We start from the raw sequence: 19,393 nt of genomic DNA on the forward strand, positions 1-19,393 counted from the left end.
TAATTTACTCAACTGAAAAATGTTAAATATCAATAAGATTTAACAACAATGGAAACATAATTTTATTTGATACATCTTGCAACATAAACAAAACATCTACTTATTACAACATAAACTCATTGATAGTTGGGCACATTAGAAGAACACCCACCACGAGCTTGATTACCACCGCCACCCAAACCAGCCGAAGGACATTTTCGACGGTCGTATCCTGCTTGCGAGCATATACCACATTTGCGCGCATAAACGGTATCGCTAACATCCATTTGGTTCCGTATACACGTTCTCTTCTGCACTTGTATTCGACGCAAATAGTCCTTGTTACACACCATTTTAAATGGTTCCGGCGGCCAATAATGCTCAGCACCCACTGGCTGCAACTGCCCACTATAGGTGTTTAAGTAAGCAGCAACACTATATTGTTTATCAACATAGTTGGTTGGCCCTAAACCTGCATGTTGAAAGCATCTGATGGCATGTGAGCACGGCATGTGGTAGATGAACCATTTCCCACAAGAGCATAACCGTCTAGATTCATTTGTGGTATGTACATTATTCCCCCGATTTTGATGGATAGCGGTGCGAATTTCAAAAATATTTCTGTCGTGATCATATTGCAAAAATGAATGCCAATGTGCTCGCCGCCTGCATTTCTCAAATCTCTTCATCGGCAGTGGCATAAATTCAACACCCCTTTTCATCAATGACGTTGCAGTTGCAGCCCTTTCAATAAACCTCTCTGCCATCTGCTTGAACGACATCCGCACCATGGCAGTGACAGGCAATCCTCTTGCCGACTTCAATAATCCGTTGAAAGACTCTGACACGTTTGTAGTCAGAATTCCCCATCTTCTTCCACCATCCGTATGCAAAGTCCACTTGCGAAGCTCATGTCGCATCAACCAATGATAGGCTCTCTCGTCTTCCTGCCTGATAGATTCCATGTGCCTCCGAAATTTATTCTCTTGGTGGTCTGTTGCTGCCATCCACATCAAATCATGCAGATCCTTGTTGGGATGTGCCTTCTGGAAATTGGCCTTAAAGTGCCTCACACAGTAACCGTGGTAGGCATAAGGTTCTTGCCATGCAGGCAAGTTCTCTACAGAACTTAAGATACCACCATGCCGATCAGATATTAGATAAATGCCGGAACGCTGTTTGACAACGTGCTCTTTCAAATGGTTCAAAAACAACGTCCACGTCTCTTGGCTTTTATTGGCACAAATAGCAAAAGTTGGAGGAAATATTTGTCCATTCGCATCTACTGCAACGGCTATCAACAGCTTGATATCATACTTTCCATAGACATGAGTGTCGTCTATGGATATTACCGGCCGGCAATGCGGAAAACCATCAATTGCTGGTTTAAATGCCCAGAACACATAATTGAATATATATTCTGGTTTTTTCGGACTACGCTCAAGCTACCATTCAACAACCATCCCGGGGTTAAAGTGTTGCAGTGCGGCCATGTACTTGGGTAGAGCTGCAAATGACTTATCCCAGTTACCATAAACAATTTCAAACGTACGTTTGCGCCCGAGAAATACCTTTTTTGGTAATGGTATGACCATATTCCTGGTGGACTGATGTAATGCACTCTTTGATTTTATACCTTATGGACGCTTCAAGGTGTGGAATAAGGACAAGAGAAATCAAGTCAATATCCAAGTTGTAGTGATTCCCATTGAATGTGTCCATTTCACATCTGTGGGTGGGAATATATTTACCCACTTTTCACAGACCTGTGTTCTTCTTGCTCACACGCAGCATCCAATGAAAACCCGTAAACCATCTACGACAAATAACCTTGTATACATCCGGACTTGACTCCCATACCATCATCTCACGACACTCTTTTACGCTGTACATTTTTGCCGCCCTGCTTAGGCGCACTTTATCAGGAAAAAACATGCTCTTTGCCAGCACCGTTGGTCTAGAATCGTCCCACATTGCTGTCCGAATTTCATCAAAATTTCTTGTGAGAGCATCCACATCCGACATACTTGGCAAGTTATCAAGGTAGGAAATCTTCCTTGAATGAAACTGCACTTGGGACTCGTACACTCTTGGTCTAACGGGGGTGGAGCATACTCCCTCGTCGAATCAGGTCCTTCATTCTCTTCCTCCTCGTCACCATCCTCACGAGGGAAGGGTGTGTCGTCTCTGAAATCATCGGCATTGTTGTCATAATCATTGCTCTCTTCCTCACTCTGTGCATCTGCCAGATCCCGATTTAATATGTCGTCTTCGGGCAATTGAGTGAGGATAAGTGATTCAACTTGCTCATTTTCACTGCACAAACAACAAAATAATAAGCTACTGAAATTAATAAATCCTTTCCATATAGCTGTATCACTTCACTTACAAGTCGTAACATGTTGACATTCCTTAATGGACATTATCCTGTTGGTGATGATTCCCGGATGGACCACCATGATCCAACACACCAGAACTATGCATATTCCAACTGGGCGTGGGTTCATAACTTGTAAAAGTCATATCTGGCCGGTACCCCCTGTGGAATATATGAGTGTTAATACAAATTCAATACAACAAAAATATACATCATAACACTAAGGAAAATTGAAGTTTACCACTCGTCTTGTAGATTATGTAAAGTAAGAGAGAAATTATTTTCTCGCTCCTCATTCGCCTGTGGTGATAAGTTTAAATCAGGGCAAACTCTTTCATCCGGAACCTGTCCGGCAAAAACTGCTCCAGAATAACCTCCCGATGACCGAGGGTTATCCATACTATGCGCAACCTCATTATTGCGAACGTCTTCGACCTTGACGTACATTTCCAACATTTTTATTACAAGAAATTCTCGGTATTCATCCGGAGTCCTCAAAAAATCCCTCAAAGTTTCATCATCATCGATGTTAAACTCAGCGTAACAAGCAACCTCTTGCGGAGTGACGGAATACGGATATCTTCCGGTTACTTTAAGGTTCACCGAACGTTTCCTCACACTCATTTTATTACATAACGATACCAATCTATCGTACTCCATTGTAAGTGGCAACTTAACATGACACTGTGGAGATAAACTATAACTCACAGAGTTATTCGCTACCACAACCACCACAACCTCCCCCCTTCCCTTCCCCCTCCCACCCCCCATTATTTTTCGCTCTTCAGACATTATGAAAAAATGCTTGAGAATTTAACAAGAAGAAAAATTTGAACGAGAGTTAGGAATATTTTTGAATGAATTTTTGTAAAATCCTAACGCCTTTAAATAAGGCAATGCCTAGCTCGGTGGACTGAATTTTTTTAGGTATAGCACTCTTTTAAAGAGCATTATATCCATTTGAATTATTGTTATGTCAGTTAAACGCAGGAGACTTATTGGTGGGCCCACAAAACAGGTATAGCGCTCTTTATGTTGCGTTATACATATATAGCGATGTTTAAAAGAGCATTATGCTTTAACGGCCAAAACTCCGTTAAAGCATAGCGCTCTCTAAAAGAGCGCTATATATAAAAATGTCACTCTTTTTTTTAAAAACATATTTTCATAACACTTGTCCAAAAAAACCACAAATGGGTTCTGGACCTTTCTATATACTAGTTCCTTACAGACAAACCAGCACCACCTCAGTGATGATTAAGTCCACTGTTTACGAAAAATAATGCCTATGGCATGAAAGATATTTGGGTTTCGTAACATTCTACACAAGCGCTTGTTGCCCAATGCCAGTGTGCCACCTTGAAATTTTTGAAGAAATCATTTTGCAAAATACAAAAACTGTTTTTCTAATCAACTACCAAGAAAGCGAAAAAATCATTTCACTTTTTACAGAAACGGAAAACTTTTCTTCCTTGATTGGATACAAATCTCTCTTCAAAATTTTGAAGCAAACGCCACTTGGTTTTGAAATTGTCTAACATCAAGTTTGATTTCTTGTTTTCCGATGATGTCGTAATCTGCTTCTACTTTTTGCACCTTCAAGAAAGATTTAAGATTTTAGGGATGAATAGATTTTCATCATCCTCTCTATCGTTACACACACAAATTATACAAAATGCTTCAAAGATGTTAGGATAGATAGCAGTGCTATAGACTTTGATTGTGTGCATAAAACACAAGAAACAAGTGCTTTTGAGGGTTAACATTAGCAATATATACATGCAGTTTAGAAACCTTACAAACAAGAACAACTTTAAACTTACTGATTGATTAAAACCTACTGAACTCAACCAGCATCACCAGGTCACCGTACTCGCTTCCTCTTGGACTGCCTCTTCAAGCTTGCCTCCTTAGGCTCTTGTGACAAGCCGCCCAACTTGGCACCCACAGCAGAACTCCACAGTGCCCTTTCAACGTCTGATGGAGTAAAACTGTCTCCTTTTGCAGATAACTCCTATTAAGCAATTGCCAAAGGAACACATAATGAGATAGATCCTACGCTTCAAAGGAAACAATATACAACGCACCAAGGGTTTAGAAAAAAGAAAGCTCAAAAGAATTACAAATACGATAAAGGTTCTGTTTTGGTTCAGGGAAAATCACTTAACATTGAGTAAAAGGGCCCACATTCAGTCTTAGACACTTCCTCTCAGAAGATACAAACTCTCAATCCTTCATAAGATTAACGGCTTAAGTATTCAGGGTATCCGTGAGGTCAGGTTTTTGTCTTACTTTTTTTAACTTCAAAAGATCATTAGACATTTAAACTTCCAGGAATCAATCAGCAGCATATGCAATCAAGTTAACTCCCGAAAACCGTAAATGTATGTTGGGGTCATCACATAAATATCGCTTTCTTGATTCACCATCTCATCAGGTCCTTTGCCGCAAATTTTGTCATGAAAATGGCCTAAACATCATTCTTTGTCTACATCGAGATCAACTGTATATTTCACAACAATCGCTCTCTCCCACTTGCATCAGTAGTGCCTTTCTTCACAAAAATTTATTATCTTCATCCAAAGAGGACATTTGAGGCACGACTACAAGAGGCATGAAGAAAACTTCTCGGAGATACGGGCACAATTAGCATTCTCTGATATCCTAGTAAAAGAACAGAAACAGAATTCCTGCTTCATCTGAACATGACATGCAGAAAACGTCTGACACGGGGCATGATTATTTGTTCTTTCCTAACAGTGTGGCCTTGAATGTAACTTGCAGAAAACAAAGCCTGACACGGCATGATTGTTTGTTCTTTCCTCATAGATGTGGCCTTGAATGTAACTTTAGGAATCATCACAAACTGAATGCTGATATCCACATAGCATGTAAAGGAAGAAAACCACATATCTTATGATGTACAATTGTAAACCAGGACAATGATAGGCTGGTGTCCATGCATATTCGCCCTAGCTAATCAAACGAATTTTTTGAAACTAGGAAGACAAAGGATCTTTCTTCAACCAAGCTTTCAGGTGGAATAAATCAGAAGATTTCAATAGATTTCCTACTTGATAATGGCACCATTACAACAATATCGTTCTCTGGTCGCAATCAAGCTTGCATTTAGATGACAACTAGATATCTGCCTATTTGGTTGAATTCTACTGGTTGTAATCTATGTGCTACGTTACATCGATATCTAAGCCCTTTGTCATGTATTCCACACAACAACAAAAAAAAGTACTTTAAAGTTTGAGCAATTTGATGATATCATTCTCAAACAACAGACTAACCACACACAGATGAAAGCATCATTATAATTAAAACATAGAGAAGAAGTCTAGCTAACCTTGGATTTTGCCTGCAGTTTGTCCACTAAAACTAGATACTGTTTCAGAGTATAGTCTTTCGAGTTGCCAATTGCAGCCACCATTGCCTAAGAACAACAGCATTTTTCACATAAATCAATCATCTAACTACACTTCAATCATCAAATCGCAGAGAATCAAATAGAGTTTTCAACCGCAAGAATGACAAAATTACTTCATCCGACATAAAAGGTGCAATATCCGGTGCCAAAGCAGCCAGAACTGCGGAGGCCGTGGCTGGACCAATGCCTTTCAAGACAGTGAGTTCTGAAATAGCTTTTGAGATATCAGGTAGATACTGAAATGCCTTCTCTGAAGCAGATCTCACAACAGCATCGTCCAGTGATGATACAAAATCCAACAGCCTAGGCCTGCATAACAATTATCATACGTTACCAGTGGCGGATCTGATGTATAACTAATGGGTTCATCCGAGCCCAGTAGCTTTGGCTCGGATTAGAAAATTCATCAAATAAGTACAAATAGTAGATCTCAGTAAATTAAATTAACTGTGGTAAAATCCCGAACACGAACCCATAATGTTCAAATCCTGGATTCTCCATTGTGTGTTACACCGACTTTTTCATAGCCTTAGGTACCGTATCAGATAACATAAATGTAATTATATTCTTCAAATACACTTAAATTAGCCAAAAGAAATAAAACAAACAGTACCGATTACTTACGCACACTCATGTCAAGTTCATTCCTATAGTTGAGTCCATTACCATAGCAATTATCAAAGGTAAATACTTCCTCCTTCCCCTTTTATGTGGCATAAGAAATCAAAAACAATTTTAAAATCTAAAACAAGCTATAGATATTTTCGATAAAATTAAATTATTTTTAAATATAAAAATATGTCATTCTTTCTGAGGCAGAATGAAAAGGAAAGTGTGTAACAGAAATTGATACTGAGGGAGTACATATATTTTGCCATAGGCGAGACGAAGAGAGAAGTAAGAACCTCCATTTGCCTCTAGTAAGCTTCCATTGCATGAGCTTGGTGAGTTCGGGAGTTGTGATGTAACTAGGGTTTCGTTGCCGAAGAAAGCCGGGAAGTTCATTCCGGTAGAAATCATCGAGAGAGACGAGTTTGGGCTTGTTGAGTGACTCAATACGGGCCCCGTAAGAAGATAGTGCCTCCTTCCACTGGGCCAAATCGGAGCATTTGAAGTCCATCGCCGGCGATTACAGTTCGGAGCTCAAAGAGGAACAATTGCGCCATTTCCTATAAATGTTAGTATCTTATAAATATATTATATCTTTATTAATCCGTTGAAGATAAGCTTGCTGAAAAATCTATTTAATAATCTATTGGAAATAAGTTTTCTAAAGAAGATTATCTATATATGGTACAATGAATTTAAACTTATACTATTTTATAAACTTATCCGATAGAAGATTATCTATATATGATACAATGAGTTTATCCTTTCGGTACTCCATTATGGATAAACATTACCTCTGATAGAAGATTATCTATATCTAATATAATGAGCTTATCCTTTTGTTATTCCGTTATGGACAAATATTATCATTGGTAGAAGATTATCTATATCTGGTATAATGAGCTTATCCTTTCGGTACTCCGTTATGGATAAACATTACCCCGAGTAGAAGATTATCTATATCTAGTATAGTAGCAGCTTATACAACAGCTTGCTTTCTTCTATAAACAGAGGAAATTTCAGTTCATTATGTACATAAATTTGAAGTTTGAATAATATATAAGTTTCTCTCTATACTTGTCTTTACTTTACAACCTTTATTTTATAACACGGTATCAGCACGAAACTCTTCCATATCGAGCAAATACTTTGAAAGTAAGAGAGGTACAAACTTTCTTTTTCTGAATAATGTCAAATCTTTCTAAACTTGAGTTTGTAGCCCTGGATATATCGGGCAAAAGCTACATGTCTTGGGTGCTTGATGCTGAAATTCATTTTGATGCGATGGGTCTGGCAGACACCATCAAGGATAAAAATCAGGCATCAAACCAAGACCGTGCCAAAGCAATGATATTCCTACGCCATCACCTTGATGAAGGCCTGAAAATGGAATATCTCACTATTAAAGATCCAGTCATACTGTGGAATAATTTGAAAGATAGATATGACCACCTGAAGATGGTCGTTCTTCCACAGGCACGTTATGATTGGACTCATCTAAGGCTACAAGATTTTAAATCTATCAGTGAGTATAATTCTGCTATGTTCAGAATTATTTCCCAATTGAAATTATGTGGTGATAATATTACTGATCATGATATGTTGGAGAAAACTTTCACCACTTTTCATGCCTCGAATATGCTCCTGCAGCAGCAATATCGAGAAATGAGATTCAAAAAGTATTCTGAATTTATCTCACATCTTTTTGTAGCCGAGCAACATAATGGACTATTAATGAAAAATCATGAAAGTCGACCTACTGGTTCTTGTTCATTCCCTGAAGTGAATGAGACGAACTTCCACCAAGCTAAGCGTGGAAGAGGACGTGGCCCCAGTCGTAGTCATGGCCGTGGTTGGGGAAGAAACTCTAATCATGGTAATAATAATGCACCAAAAAACCCTCCTCACCACCAGTAGTGGAAAAGGAAGGAGCAAAAGCGTGAAGCGGTGCAAGCAGCAAAGCCATAAAATGCATGCTATAGATGTGGAGGAAAAGGGCACTGGTCACATACAACGTACACCAAAGCACCTCGTTGAGCTATATCAAGCCTCCCTGAAGAATACAGAGAAAAATGCTGAAACAAATTTTATTTTTGAAGATAATTTAGACTTCATGCATTTGAATGTAGTTGATTACTTTGCACTCCCGGAAGGAGAAACAAGTCATGTGATCGGTGATGAATCTATAGAGATATAAATATTTTAATTTTTATTGTTTATAGTAGATAGTATGGTTATGTAATTGTTGTACATAAATAAAAGTTATGCTTTGATAATAATATTTACTATCATATTTATTTTATTTATGTTATTTTGAAGAATATGGATAATCCTCAAATTATGTTTGGATCAAAGACCAATCATAAAGATATTTGTGTAATTGATAGTGGAACAACTCATGCCATATTCAAAGATCAGAAATACTTTTCTTATTTGCATAAGGAAAAAGCAAATGTTTCAACAATTTCTGGTAATATAAGTTTAATTGAAGGCTCCGGAAGAGCCACTATATTTCTGTCTAAGGGAACAAAACTTATAATAGACAATGCATTATTCTCCTCCAAGTCCCGAAGAAACTTGTTGAGTTTTGTGGATATCCGCCAAAATGGGTATCATGTTGAGACGATAAAATGAAATGAAAATGGAATATCTTTATATTACAAAGAATGTTTCTGACCAAAAGTACATTGTAGAAAAGTTACCAACTTTATCTTCTGGCTTATACTATTCAAAGATTAGTACAGTTGAAGCACACTCTATCGTAAACCAGAAGTTTACTGATTCAAATATTTTTGTGCTTTGGCATGACCGTTTGGGCCATCCTGGATCAATAATGATGAGATGAATTACTGAAAATTCAAGTGAGCATCCATTACTGAAAATCCGTCTCAGACCGACACATTATAATAAATATTCTCTGTCACAATTTGTTTTTGGTCATGAACCAAATATTCTCCATTTATGAATTTTTGGATGTGCTGTATATGTGCTAGTAGTACCACCACAGCGCAGTAAGATGGGCCCGCAGAGAAGATTAGGAATATATATTGGGTTTGAATCACCCTCTATTATTTGCTATCTTGAACCATTGACGGGAGATTTATTTACTGCTCGATTTGCAGATTGTCGGTTTGATAAAATAAATTTCCCACAATTAGGGGGAGAGAAAAAGAAAATCAAAAGAGAAATTGTATGGAAAGTTTCATCATTATCCCATTTTGATCCACATACCCCTATATGTAATCAGGAGGTCCAGAAGATCATTCATTTACAAAATATAGAAAATCAAATGCCAGACGCGTTTACTGAATTGAAAAGGATAACTAAGTTACATATCCTTGCAGAGAATGTACCTATCCGAATTGATGTCCCAACAGGACCATCTACTAGCATGAGAGCTAGTGAACCTAAAGCACGCGTGAAGCGTGGTAGACCTTTGGGTTCTAAGTATCGAAATCCTCGAAAAAGAAAAATAACAAATGATCAAAATGATACTATGAAGGGATCCTCTGAAGAGACCCAAGATCTGATTAGTTCTGAGATTCTTGAAGAAATCAATGAACCCGAGACTCAATTGAGTGAGAAGCTTTTAATAAGTTCTAGTGGTGAAGGAATTAATTTAAATCGATCTGAAATAGTGGTGGATAATATTTTTGCATATAATGTTGTACTTAACATTATGCAAGATAGTGAGGATCTTGAAACCCGATCTGTCGAAGAATATCGACAAAGATCTGATTGGCCAAAATGGCAAGAGGCAATTCAATCAGATTGAACGCACTTGCTAAAAGAGAGATCTTTGGACCAGTGGTCCAAACACCTGCTGGTATAAAATCAGTTGGTCATAAATGAGTTTTTGTGCGAAAAAGAAATGACAAAAATGAAATTGAAAGATACAAAGCTCGCCTTGTCGCACAAGGATTCTCACAACGACCTGGAGTCGATTTTGATGAAACATATTCACCTGTTTATGTTGATGACATAAATCTTGTTGGAACTCCAGAAGAGCTCCAAAAGGCAATTGAATATCTTAAGAAAGTATTTGAGATTAAATATATTGGAAAGACAAAACTTTGCCTTGGTCTACAAATTGAACATTTAGCATATGGGATCTTTATCCATTAATCTGCCTATACATAAAGGGTCTTAAAATGCTTTTACATGGACAAAGTGCACCCATTGAGTACACCAATAGTTGTTCGATCACTTGAACTGAATAAAGATTTGTTTCGACCTCCAGAAGAGGATGAGGAACTCTTTGGTCCTTGCTAATGCTACAAGGCCTGACATAGCATTTTCTATTAATTTACTAGCAAGATATAGCTCTTTTTCTACACGGAGACATTGGAACGAGATTAAGCATATATTGCAATATTTAAAGGGAACACTTGATATGTGTTTATTTTATTCTAACAAAGGTAGTGCAGATCTTGCTGGTTATGCAGATGTAGGTTATTTATCTTATCCACATAAAGCTCGATCTCAAACAGGGTACGTGTTTATATGTGGAGGTACTGTCATATCATGGCGCTCCACAAAGCAATTTATTGTTGCTACTTCTTCAAATCATGTTGAGATAATAGCTATTCATAAATCAAGTAGGGAATGCGTGTGGTTGAGATCAATGATTCATTTTATTCAAGAAAAATATGGTTTGGAATGTGATAAAAGATCCACAAGTTATACGAAGACAATGCTGCATGCATAGCCCAATTAAAGAGAGGTTTTATAAAATGAGATAGAACGAAGCACATTTCACCAAAATTATTCTACACACATGATCTTCAAAAAAATGGTGACATTGATGTGCAACAAATCCGTTCAAGTGATAATCCGGCAGATTTATTCACTAAATATTTGCCAACTTCAACTTTTGAGAAGATGGTATATAAGATTGGAATGCGGAGACTCAAATATTTGAAACAAGGTTTTTATTAAGGGGAGTAAAATACGCGCTATACTATTTTTTTCTTACTAAGGTTTTTCCCACAGGGTTTTCCTTATAAGATTTTTAATGAGACAACTAGTTATGTATATTACTAAATATGTGTACTCTTTTTCCTTCACTAGGATTTTTTTCCACGGGGTTTTCCTAGTAAGGTTTTAATGATGCATATTATCTTTTAATGAACATCCAAAGGGGAGTGTTATAAATATATTATATTATGGATATTTATTTAGTATTCCGTTGTAAATAGGCTTCCTGAAGAAGCTTATCTATATGAGACTCCGCCGTAAATATGTTTATCTATTTAGTACTCTATTGGAAATAAGTCTCCTGAAGAAACTTATCCTTTCAATACCCCGTTATGGATAAACATCACACCCGGTAGAAGATTATCTAGATCTGGTACAATGAGCTTATCCTTTCGGTGCTCCGTTATGGATAAACATTACCCCGATAGAAGATTATCTATATCTGGTATAATGAGCTTATCCTTTCGGTACTCCGTTATGGATAAACATTACCACCGGTAGAAGATTATCTATATCTGGTATAATGAGCTTATCCTTTCGGTACTCCATTATGGATAAACATTACCCCCGGTAGAAGATTATCTATATCTGATACAGTAGCAGCTTACACAGCAGGGTCGTTACACTTACATAGCATCTTGCTTTCTTCTATAAATAGAGGAGATTTCAGTTCATTATGTACATAAATTTGAAGTTTGAATAATATATCAGTTTCTCTCTATACTTGTCTTTACTTTACGGCCTTTATTTTATAACATAGTAAAATTTATGCAGCTGCCACTTAGTTTCTTTAAAATACAAGAGAGTCCACTAGTTTCCGAGAATTTGCCTTACTAACCTCGGGTTAATAATTTAATTGACATAGTGTAATGCAACTTTTGCTTGAAGCAAGTCCAATAAACTTATTTGAGATTGTTTAGCTGACATGTGCATATGATATTAGAGTTTCAATTCAAATCATATTTTTTAGAGTGATAAATATTAGCGTTCGTAGATCATAGAAGTTTTGTAAGAAATTTCAATAATAATTTTAGTATTAAAAAAATTATTTCTCTTTTTTAAACACTTTATTCTTTTCGTTAACATATTTGGTAAAAGTTGAAATATTTTAGGGTTATTTAGCTAATAACTTGTACACATGATTTTACGGTTAATAATATTGGCTTAGAGCATGACTTCAATCAAGTATATCCCTGTCATTACTAGATCGGGCCAAACATGATCTTCTTTAGATCTGAAGTTGAGCTCTATCAAAGCTTAACTTAATACTCAAAAGGTTTGAAGTTTTAAAGGCCGAAGTTCAAATTTAAAACCTTCGGGTCTAAAGTTAGCTTTGCTAAGAGCCTAACTTCAGACTTCAGGTCTGAATTTGAATCAGACTCGCATGTCTGAAGTTGATTCTGAGCGGTTAAACTTTAAAAACTTTATAAATTTCAGTTATTCCCTAAATAGGGGTCCCAAAATGCTTAATTTGTGCACTTTGAAGAGCGCAAAACCGGTGTATAAACTTAGGCTCGCTAGTCAAAGATAGTATAGTATTAAATCGTCTCCACAAGGATTGGTTTAAATAATGTTCTAATAAACCTTCAGCTTAACACTATCCAGAAAGATAAACTTTTAATTTATGTTATTATCAACTAATAATAAATACTAAGATTATCGATTGTGAGAAAATAATAGAAATTTAATGACTAAGTAGCAACGATTGAATATCAAGGTGGGAAGTAAGGGTTGTGACAAGATATGTGATCAACTATTATTCCGGGTAACTTCGTACTAAGTTCACTCTTAACTTTATTGACTCTTTCGATTTCAACAGATGATTAGGTTATCTCAAGGATTCAAATTCTTCTTTCGAATGAATGAGAGTTCCATTAACCAACCTAATGACAGGTTCTATGAACATATGCAAAAATACAACGAATAAATGATCTTTCGAAGAACGCCTTTTGACTATTCTTCTAAACTGGTCAGTTGATAGCTCTTTAAGCTCTTTCGATTACCTATGTAAGGTGTAAAATCAACCCAAATAATATGACACAATGCGAATTGCAGCAACACTCCTCTTTCGATTAAAGTAAAATCATAATTGGCCTTGCAATTCAATTATTAACTCATTCAATGAATTCGGGCAATTAACAAAGAGTAAAAACCCAAAATAATAGTCAAATCACAATATTCGTCAGTAACCCTAAGAAAGATTACTACCTTTGAGTATCGATGGTACTTTCTTATCACATAGAACTCCAGACGCCAACCTCCGCTTCATCCACCCTACCCCTATATGGTGAGTGATATCCTCATCGATCTCTCCACCACCCTGAATAACTGACCCAAGGTACTTGAAACTGCCCCTCTTAGGGATGACATGTGATCCAAGCCTAACGTCCAATCCTGCTATCGTTGGCTCGATGCTTAACTTGCACTCTAGGTATTCCGTCTTATTCCGTCTCCAAACCTCCAGCCGCTCATTGATGCCATCTCGCATCTCATCAATCGGAACAATGTTGTCATCAAATAACATACACCATGGCACCTCCCCTTGAATATGGCGTGTCAGAGTATCCATCACTCGGGAAGCTAGGCTTAGATGGTTCGGGCACGTTCAGAGGAGAATCCCAAATGCTGAGCGACTAGCTTTGGTGGGCGCAAAGAGAGGTAGAGGGCAGCCTAAGAAGTACTGGGGAGAGGTGATCAGGTAGGACATGATGAGACTTCAGATTACCGAGGATATGGACCTAGATAGGAAGTTATGGAGGTCGAGCATTAGGGTCGTAGGTTAGGAGGTAGTTATGCATATTCCAATGGCGCGCCAGAGTGAGGCTAGCCTGTTAGGATTTTGTCTTAGACTGCTAGTGGTTAATGTTGAGTTCATATTACTCTTTCGTTCCTCTTAGTGTTGGGCTTTATCTACTGGTTATTGTTTTGCTTTTAGTCTATGTTCTTGTGATATTGTTATTTCTTTCTAAGGTTTATTGATGGTACTGATATACTGTCTCTTTTCGTTTTCTTCAGCCGAGGGTCTATTGAAAACAACCTCTCTACCCCTCGGGGTAGAGGTAAGGTCTGTGTACACACTACCCTCCCTAGACCCCACTAGTGGGATTTCACTGGTTGTTGTTGTTGTTGTTACTAACATAAAAATTTAAGTAATTTAATTCAAAGTTCTAAAATATTTTTACTGTTAAAGAGCATATAGTCTTTTTATTTTTACAAATCTATTTTTAAAAGTTTTTTGGGCCTCAAAATGTTGAGGGACTAAATCAAGGCTTTATTAGCCTCCCCTTGATCGCCCTTTCCGCCCCAAACATTCTCAATCAAATTTTATGGAGCTGGTATTAATTAAGATAAGATAATAATGACAATAACATTAAAGGCAGTGAGTATGTCATTCAGTTACCAAATATGAATGAAGCTGATTGAATATCATGTATCTGGGCTAATAATCTCAACGGAAGTGGTGTCCTACAATCAAAATATGTGAAACGCCCCTTAAATTTCTTTGACAAAATCTTTATAATAGTGAGAGACAAAAAAGAAGCCTACATAACTTTGATCCAGTAGTAAGAGCGTAATGCATGATGTGTGGGTTAGGCGCATGTAATAGTATTGAACTTTATCCTATACAAAAATATGTATTAAGTGAAAATGATAAAGGTGTAAGCCTATTATTCATCGAGTTTTGAATCTTGCGACACTTGCTTCGGGGATTTCTTAGCTAAAAAAGATATTACACAAAAAAATCTGCTTTCTAGTATGTAGAACAATCAAATATGACAAAAAAGAATAGCTAATTTAGAGAATTTGAAAGTAAAATCGTGATAAACATAAAAAAAAAGACTATACAAAGGAAGAAAAATAGAATGATGAGAAGGTAAATATGTTCATTAATTTAGTGAGAGAAAAAAATTATTTTATTAAGTCACTTAGTCCTATTATCAGGTCCAACTCCCCGATTTTGTTTTACCAATAATTATATATATATATATATATATATATATATATATATATATATATATATATATATATATATATAAAAGTTATTTTAGGGCCTTAAATATTTGGGGGCCTAAGGCAAGGGTTCACCTGCCTTACCCTAGAGCCGCCCGTGACTGTGAATCCCAAATTGTTGTTGCGGTGTTTCGAAAGGCATGAGGATGAAGTGAAATGTTTTACTAATTAAGCTTAGTCTGGAGGTGTAAGGTCCAAAGATATTTATGAGTCCCTAATTAATTGTTAGTGAGCAACAGAATGCCACGTCAGACGTGGAAATCATAGAAGGATTTTGTAAGGACTCGACCGGTCATTTTGAGAGTTAGAGCCCCGAACCCCTATTAAATGCTTTCCCCATATCTATTTTTGCTATTGTGACTTGTCGGGATGATTGGGTTTGAGTTTCGGAGTATTTTGGGATACTTAGTCCCTAAATAAGAGCTTAAGTCTTAGAATTTGGATCGTAGTCGGAACTGTATGAAGACAGATCCAGAATGAAATTTTGTCGACTCTGTTAGCTCCGTTGAGTGATTTTGAGCTTAGGAGCACGTCCGGAATGTGTTTTGGAGGTATGTAGTAGATTTAGGCTTGAATTGGCAAAAGTTATATTTTCGGCGATTTCGGCTGATAGTGAAAACTTTGATATCGAGCTCGGAATGAATTTCTGAAAGTGACTTTAGGTTCGTAATGTCATTTGTGACCTGTGTGTAAAATTTGAGGTAATTCGGACTAAATTTGACGTAGTTCGGCATTGTTTGTAGAATTTGAAAAATTCTAAGTTCTTAGGCTTGAATCCATGCTTAATTCATGATTTTTGATGTTGTTCGATGTGGTTTGAAGGCTCGACTAAGTTCATATGATGTTATAGGATTGGTTGGTAGGTTTGGTTGAGGTCTCGGGGGCCTCGGGTGTGTTTCGGATGCTTAACGGAATGCAATTGGACTTAGGAAAATCTGGTGCTTTTTCTGGTTTTGCTATAATCGCACATGCGCAAGGCTGCTCGCAGGTGCACACAAATTGGCGCAGAAGCGGGAAAATGGAGGAGTGCCAGGGGTCGCAGGTGCGAGGTGATTTCCGCATCTGCGATGCCCGCAGATGCGTTAGGGGTCTTCGTAGGTGCGCAAGGTCCGCAGAAGCGGAAGGGAAGTCCGCAGGTGCGCACGCACAGATGCGGCCCTTTCATCGCAGGTGCGAAGGCAGAGGAGGTAAGTGATTTGCACATATGCGCACATTTTGCCGCACAAGCGCACCCGCAGGTGCGAGCCCAGGCTCCGCAGGTGCGGAAATACCTAGGCAGTGGTTAAAACCGAATGGCTTCGCGATTTTTGTCATTTTTGGACTTTGCAACTCGGTTTAGGGCGATTTTTGCGAGCATTTTCGAGGGATTTCTTGAGGTAAGTCCATTGTGCTTATTTTTTATCAATAATCATGCTTCCCCATGTATTTTTCCACCTAGTTAGTGTGTATTTAAGGTGGAGATTGGAAGTTGGAGGCTAGGGATTTGTGAGTTTGAATTGTGGATTTGGAGGACCATTTAGTGTCGGATTTTAGTAAAATTGATATGGTTAGACTCGTGACTCGTGAGTGAATAGGCTTTCAGATTTTGTGACTTTTACCCGATTCCGAGATGTGGGCCCGTGTCGACTTTTTAGGGCGGATTTTGGAATTGTTGTTAAAGTATTGATTTAATTAATTAGATGAGTCTATTATGGTTGTAATTATGATATGTAATTGCTTTTGGTTAGATTTGGTCCATTCAGAGCCGAATATTCGTGAAAAAGGCATTTTTACGGATTGATTGAGCTTGACTCGAGGTAAGTAGCTTGCCTAACTTTGTGTGGGGGAAATCCCCTTAAGATTTGGAACTATTGTGATATGTAAGCGTCGTGTACGTGAGGTGACGAGTACGTACACGGGATAATTGTGGAAAACCCGATTTTTCTTACCGAGCAGCAACATGTTTTTCGTTTATTTTGAGTTATACCATTTTAATGAGTACTAATCTATTTTTATTCTTAATTGAGTTATTCCAATATGTGTAGCTATCATGTTTAGTCTAATACAACATGTCTACGTGTCTTAATTATTTATGTGAATTATGTGCAGCATGCTTAATGAATTTCCTGCTTCTTCCCTGACTGGTACTTAGTTTAAATTGTAAAACTTTCGTGATGTAGTTGTATTTTTATCATTCGCACTGCATATTTACTTTGGGACTACGGAACGGTATTCCGGGAGATCCCCCTGTCTTGCATATTTACTTTGGGACTACGGAACGGTATTCCGGGAGATCCCCCTGCACATTTATTTTGGGACTACGGAACGGTATTCCGGGAGATCCTCCTGCACATTTATTTTGGGACTACGGAACGGTATTCCGAGAAATCCCCCTGCACATTTACGTTAGGGACTACGGGACGGTATCTCGGGAGATCCCCTGTTGTGTTTCTGTGTACTAAGCTGTTACCTTCTATGATTTCATTGTTGTTAAATTTCAGCCTTTATTTTATTGCGGTATTACACTCTATATTATTTTATTACATATTTACCAGTAGGGCCTTGACCTGACCTCGTCACTACTCAACCGAGGTTAGGCTTGGCACTTACTGGGTATCGATTGTGGTGTACTCATGCTACTCTCTGCACATGTTTTTCGTGTGTAGATTCAGGTGTACCTTATCAGCCGCACTGTCAGTGAGCCGGGATAGCTTTAGAGACTTCAAGGTATATCTGCCGCGTCCGCAGACCTCAGAGTCCCCTTTTACTCTTTCTCATGTCCATTATATTCTGTATTTTTCCTTGTTAGACTCTCATGTATAGAGACACTAGATTTTTCTTTCTGTAGTTTGTGATTCACGATGTTTCGGGTTTTGGGATTTGATGTGTATTTTTGAATAATTGGTTAAATTTATATTTTTATTTTATTATTCCGCACAATGTTAGCCTTACCTAGTTGTAGAGACTAGGTGCCGTCACGACGTCACACGGAGGGGAAATTGGATCGTGACAAGTTGGTATCAGAGCTCTAGGTTCGTAGGTGTCGTGAGTCATAAACCAGTTTATTAGAGTCTCACGGATCGGTACGGAGACATCTGTACTTATCTTCGGGAGGCTATGGAACTGTTAAGAAAAATTTCACTACTTTGATTCCTTGTCGTGCGAAAATTGTTGACTTCAGAGATTCAAAATTTTTGAATTCTATTCTCTCACAGATGGTGAGGACACATATAAGCGGATCTGATGAACAGGCAACCGCGCCCCCTGCTAGAGCCACGAGAGGCTGGGGCCGGGGTAGAGGCCGAGGACGTCCACGTGATGCAGCCAGAGCACCCGCACTAGCTGCTACAGAGGAGCCCCCAGTAGCTCAAGCTGGAGGGCAGACACCTGAGATACCTGTTGATGCACCAGCCCTCCAGGAGACTCTAGCCCAGTTTCTGAGCATGTTCAGTACCTTAGCTCTGGCTGGATTGATTCCACTTGCTCCTGTCATATCTCAGGCCGGGGGAGGATCACAGACTACCGTCGCCGGTACTCTAGAGCAGCGGGTTCAGGTTGACAAAGTTCCAGCGATTGTACCAATGCAGCTGGTAGCTCCAGCTCAGCCCGAGGTTAAGGTAGTAGCTTCTGAGGCGGAGCAGCTCAGACTTGAGAGGTACAAGAAGTACCACCCACCTACTTTCAGTGGATTGGCTACAGATGATGCTCAGGGTTTTCTAGAGGAATGTCATCGTATTCTCCGCACTATGGGCGTAGCGGAGATGAGCGGGGTTTCTTTTACCACATTCTAGCTTAGAGGAGCAGCCTATCAGTGGTGGCGTGCTTATGAGTTGGGTAGTCCAGCTGAGGTAGCTTCACTTACACGGACTCAGTTCTCGGACATATTTTGAGAGAGTATGTCCCTAAGAGCCTCAGGGACTCATGGCGCGCGAAGTTTGAGCAGCTGTGTCAGGGTGCTATGACTGTGTCAGAGTATGCAGTTCGCTTCAGTGATTTGGCCCGACATGCACCGGCCTTAGTTTCCA

General features: G+C 38.3%; 1 protein-coding gene across 1 annotated transcript; it reads right to left on the reverse strand.

Moving 5' to 3' along the window:
* Nucleotides 1–3,692: 3,692 nt before the first annotated feature.
* On the reverse strand, nt 3,693–6,974 carry LOC107832591 (uncharacterized). Its single transcript, XM_016660450.2, has 5 exons — nt 6,698–6,974; nt 5,906–6,101; nt 5,712–5,798; nt 4,180–4,370; nt 3,693–3,952 (listed from the first exon to the last, which is right to left on the reverse strand). The coding sequence occupies exons 1-4, from the start codon at nt 6,910–6,912 to the stop codon at nt 4,221–4,223; spliced, it is 648 nt and encodes a 215-aa protein (XP_016515936.1). The 5' UTR covers nt 6,913–6,974; the 3' UTR covers nt 3,693–3,952; nt 4,180–4,220.
* Between the last annotated feature and the right edge of the window lie 12,419 nt (nt 6,975–19,393).

The sequence above is a fragment of the Nicotiana tabacum genome, chromosome 12 (genome assembly GCF_000715075.1).
Source record: "Nicotiana tabacum cultivar K326 chromosome 12, ASM71507v2, whole genome shotgun sequence".
NCBI lineage: Eukaryota > Viridiplantae > Streptophyta > Magnoliopsida > Solanales > Solanaceae > Nicotiana > Nicotiana tabacum.

Excerpts from the sequence above, each read along its gene's own strand:
- LOC107832591 (XM_016660450.2), bottom strand. The coding sequence starts at position 6,912 with ATGGACTTCAAATGCTCCGATTTGGCCCAGTGGAAGGAGGCACTATCT. Across the intron at positions 6,102-6,697 it reads CTTACTAGAGGCAAATGGAG|GCCTAGGCTGTTGGATTTTG; the intron begins GTTCTTACTTCT and ends ATTGTTATGCAG. Across the intron at positions 4,371-5,711 it reads AACTGCAGGCAAAATCCAAG|GAGTTATCTGCAAAAGGAGA; the intron begins GTTAGCTAGACT and ends ATTGCTTAATAG.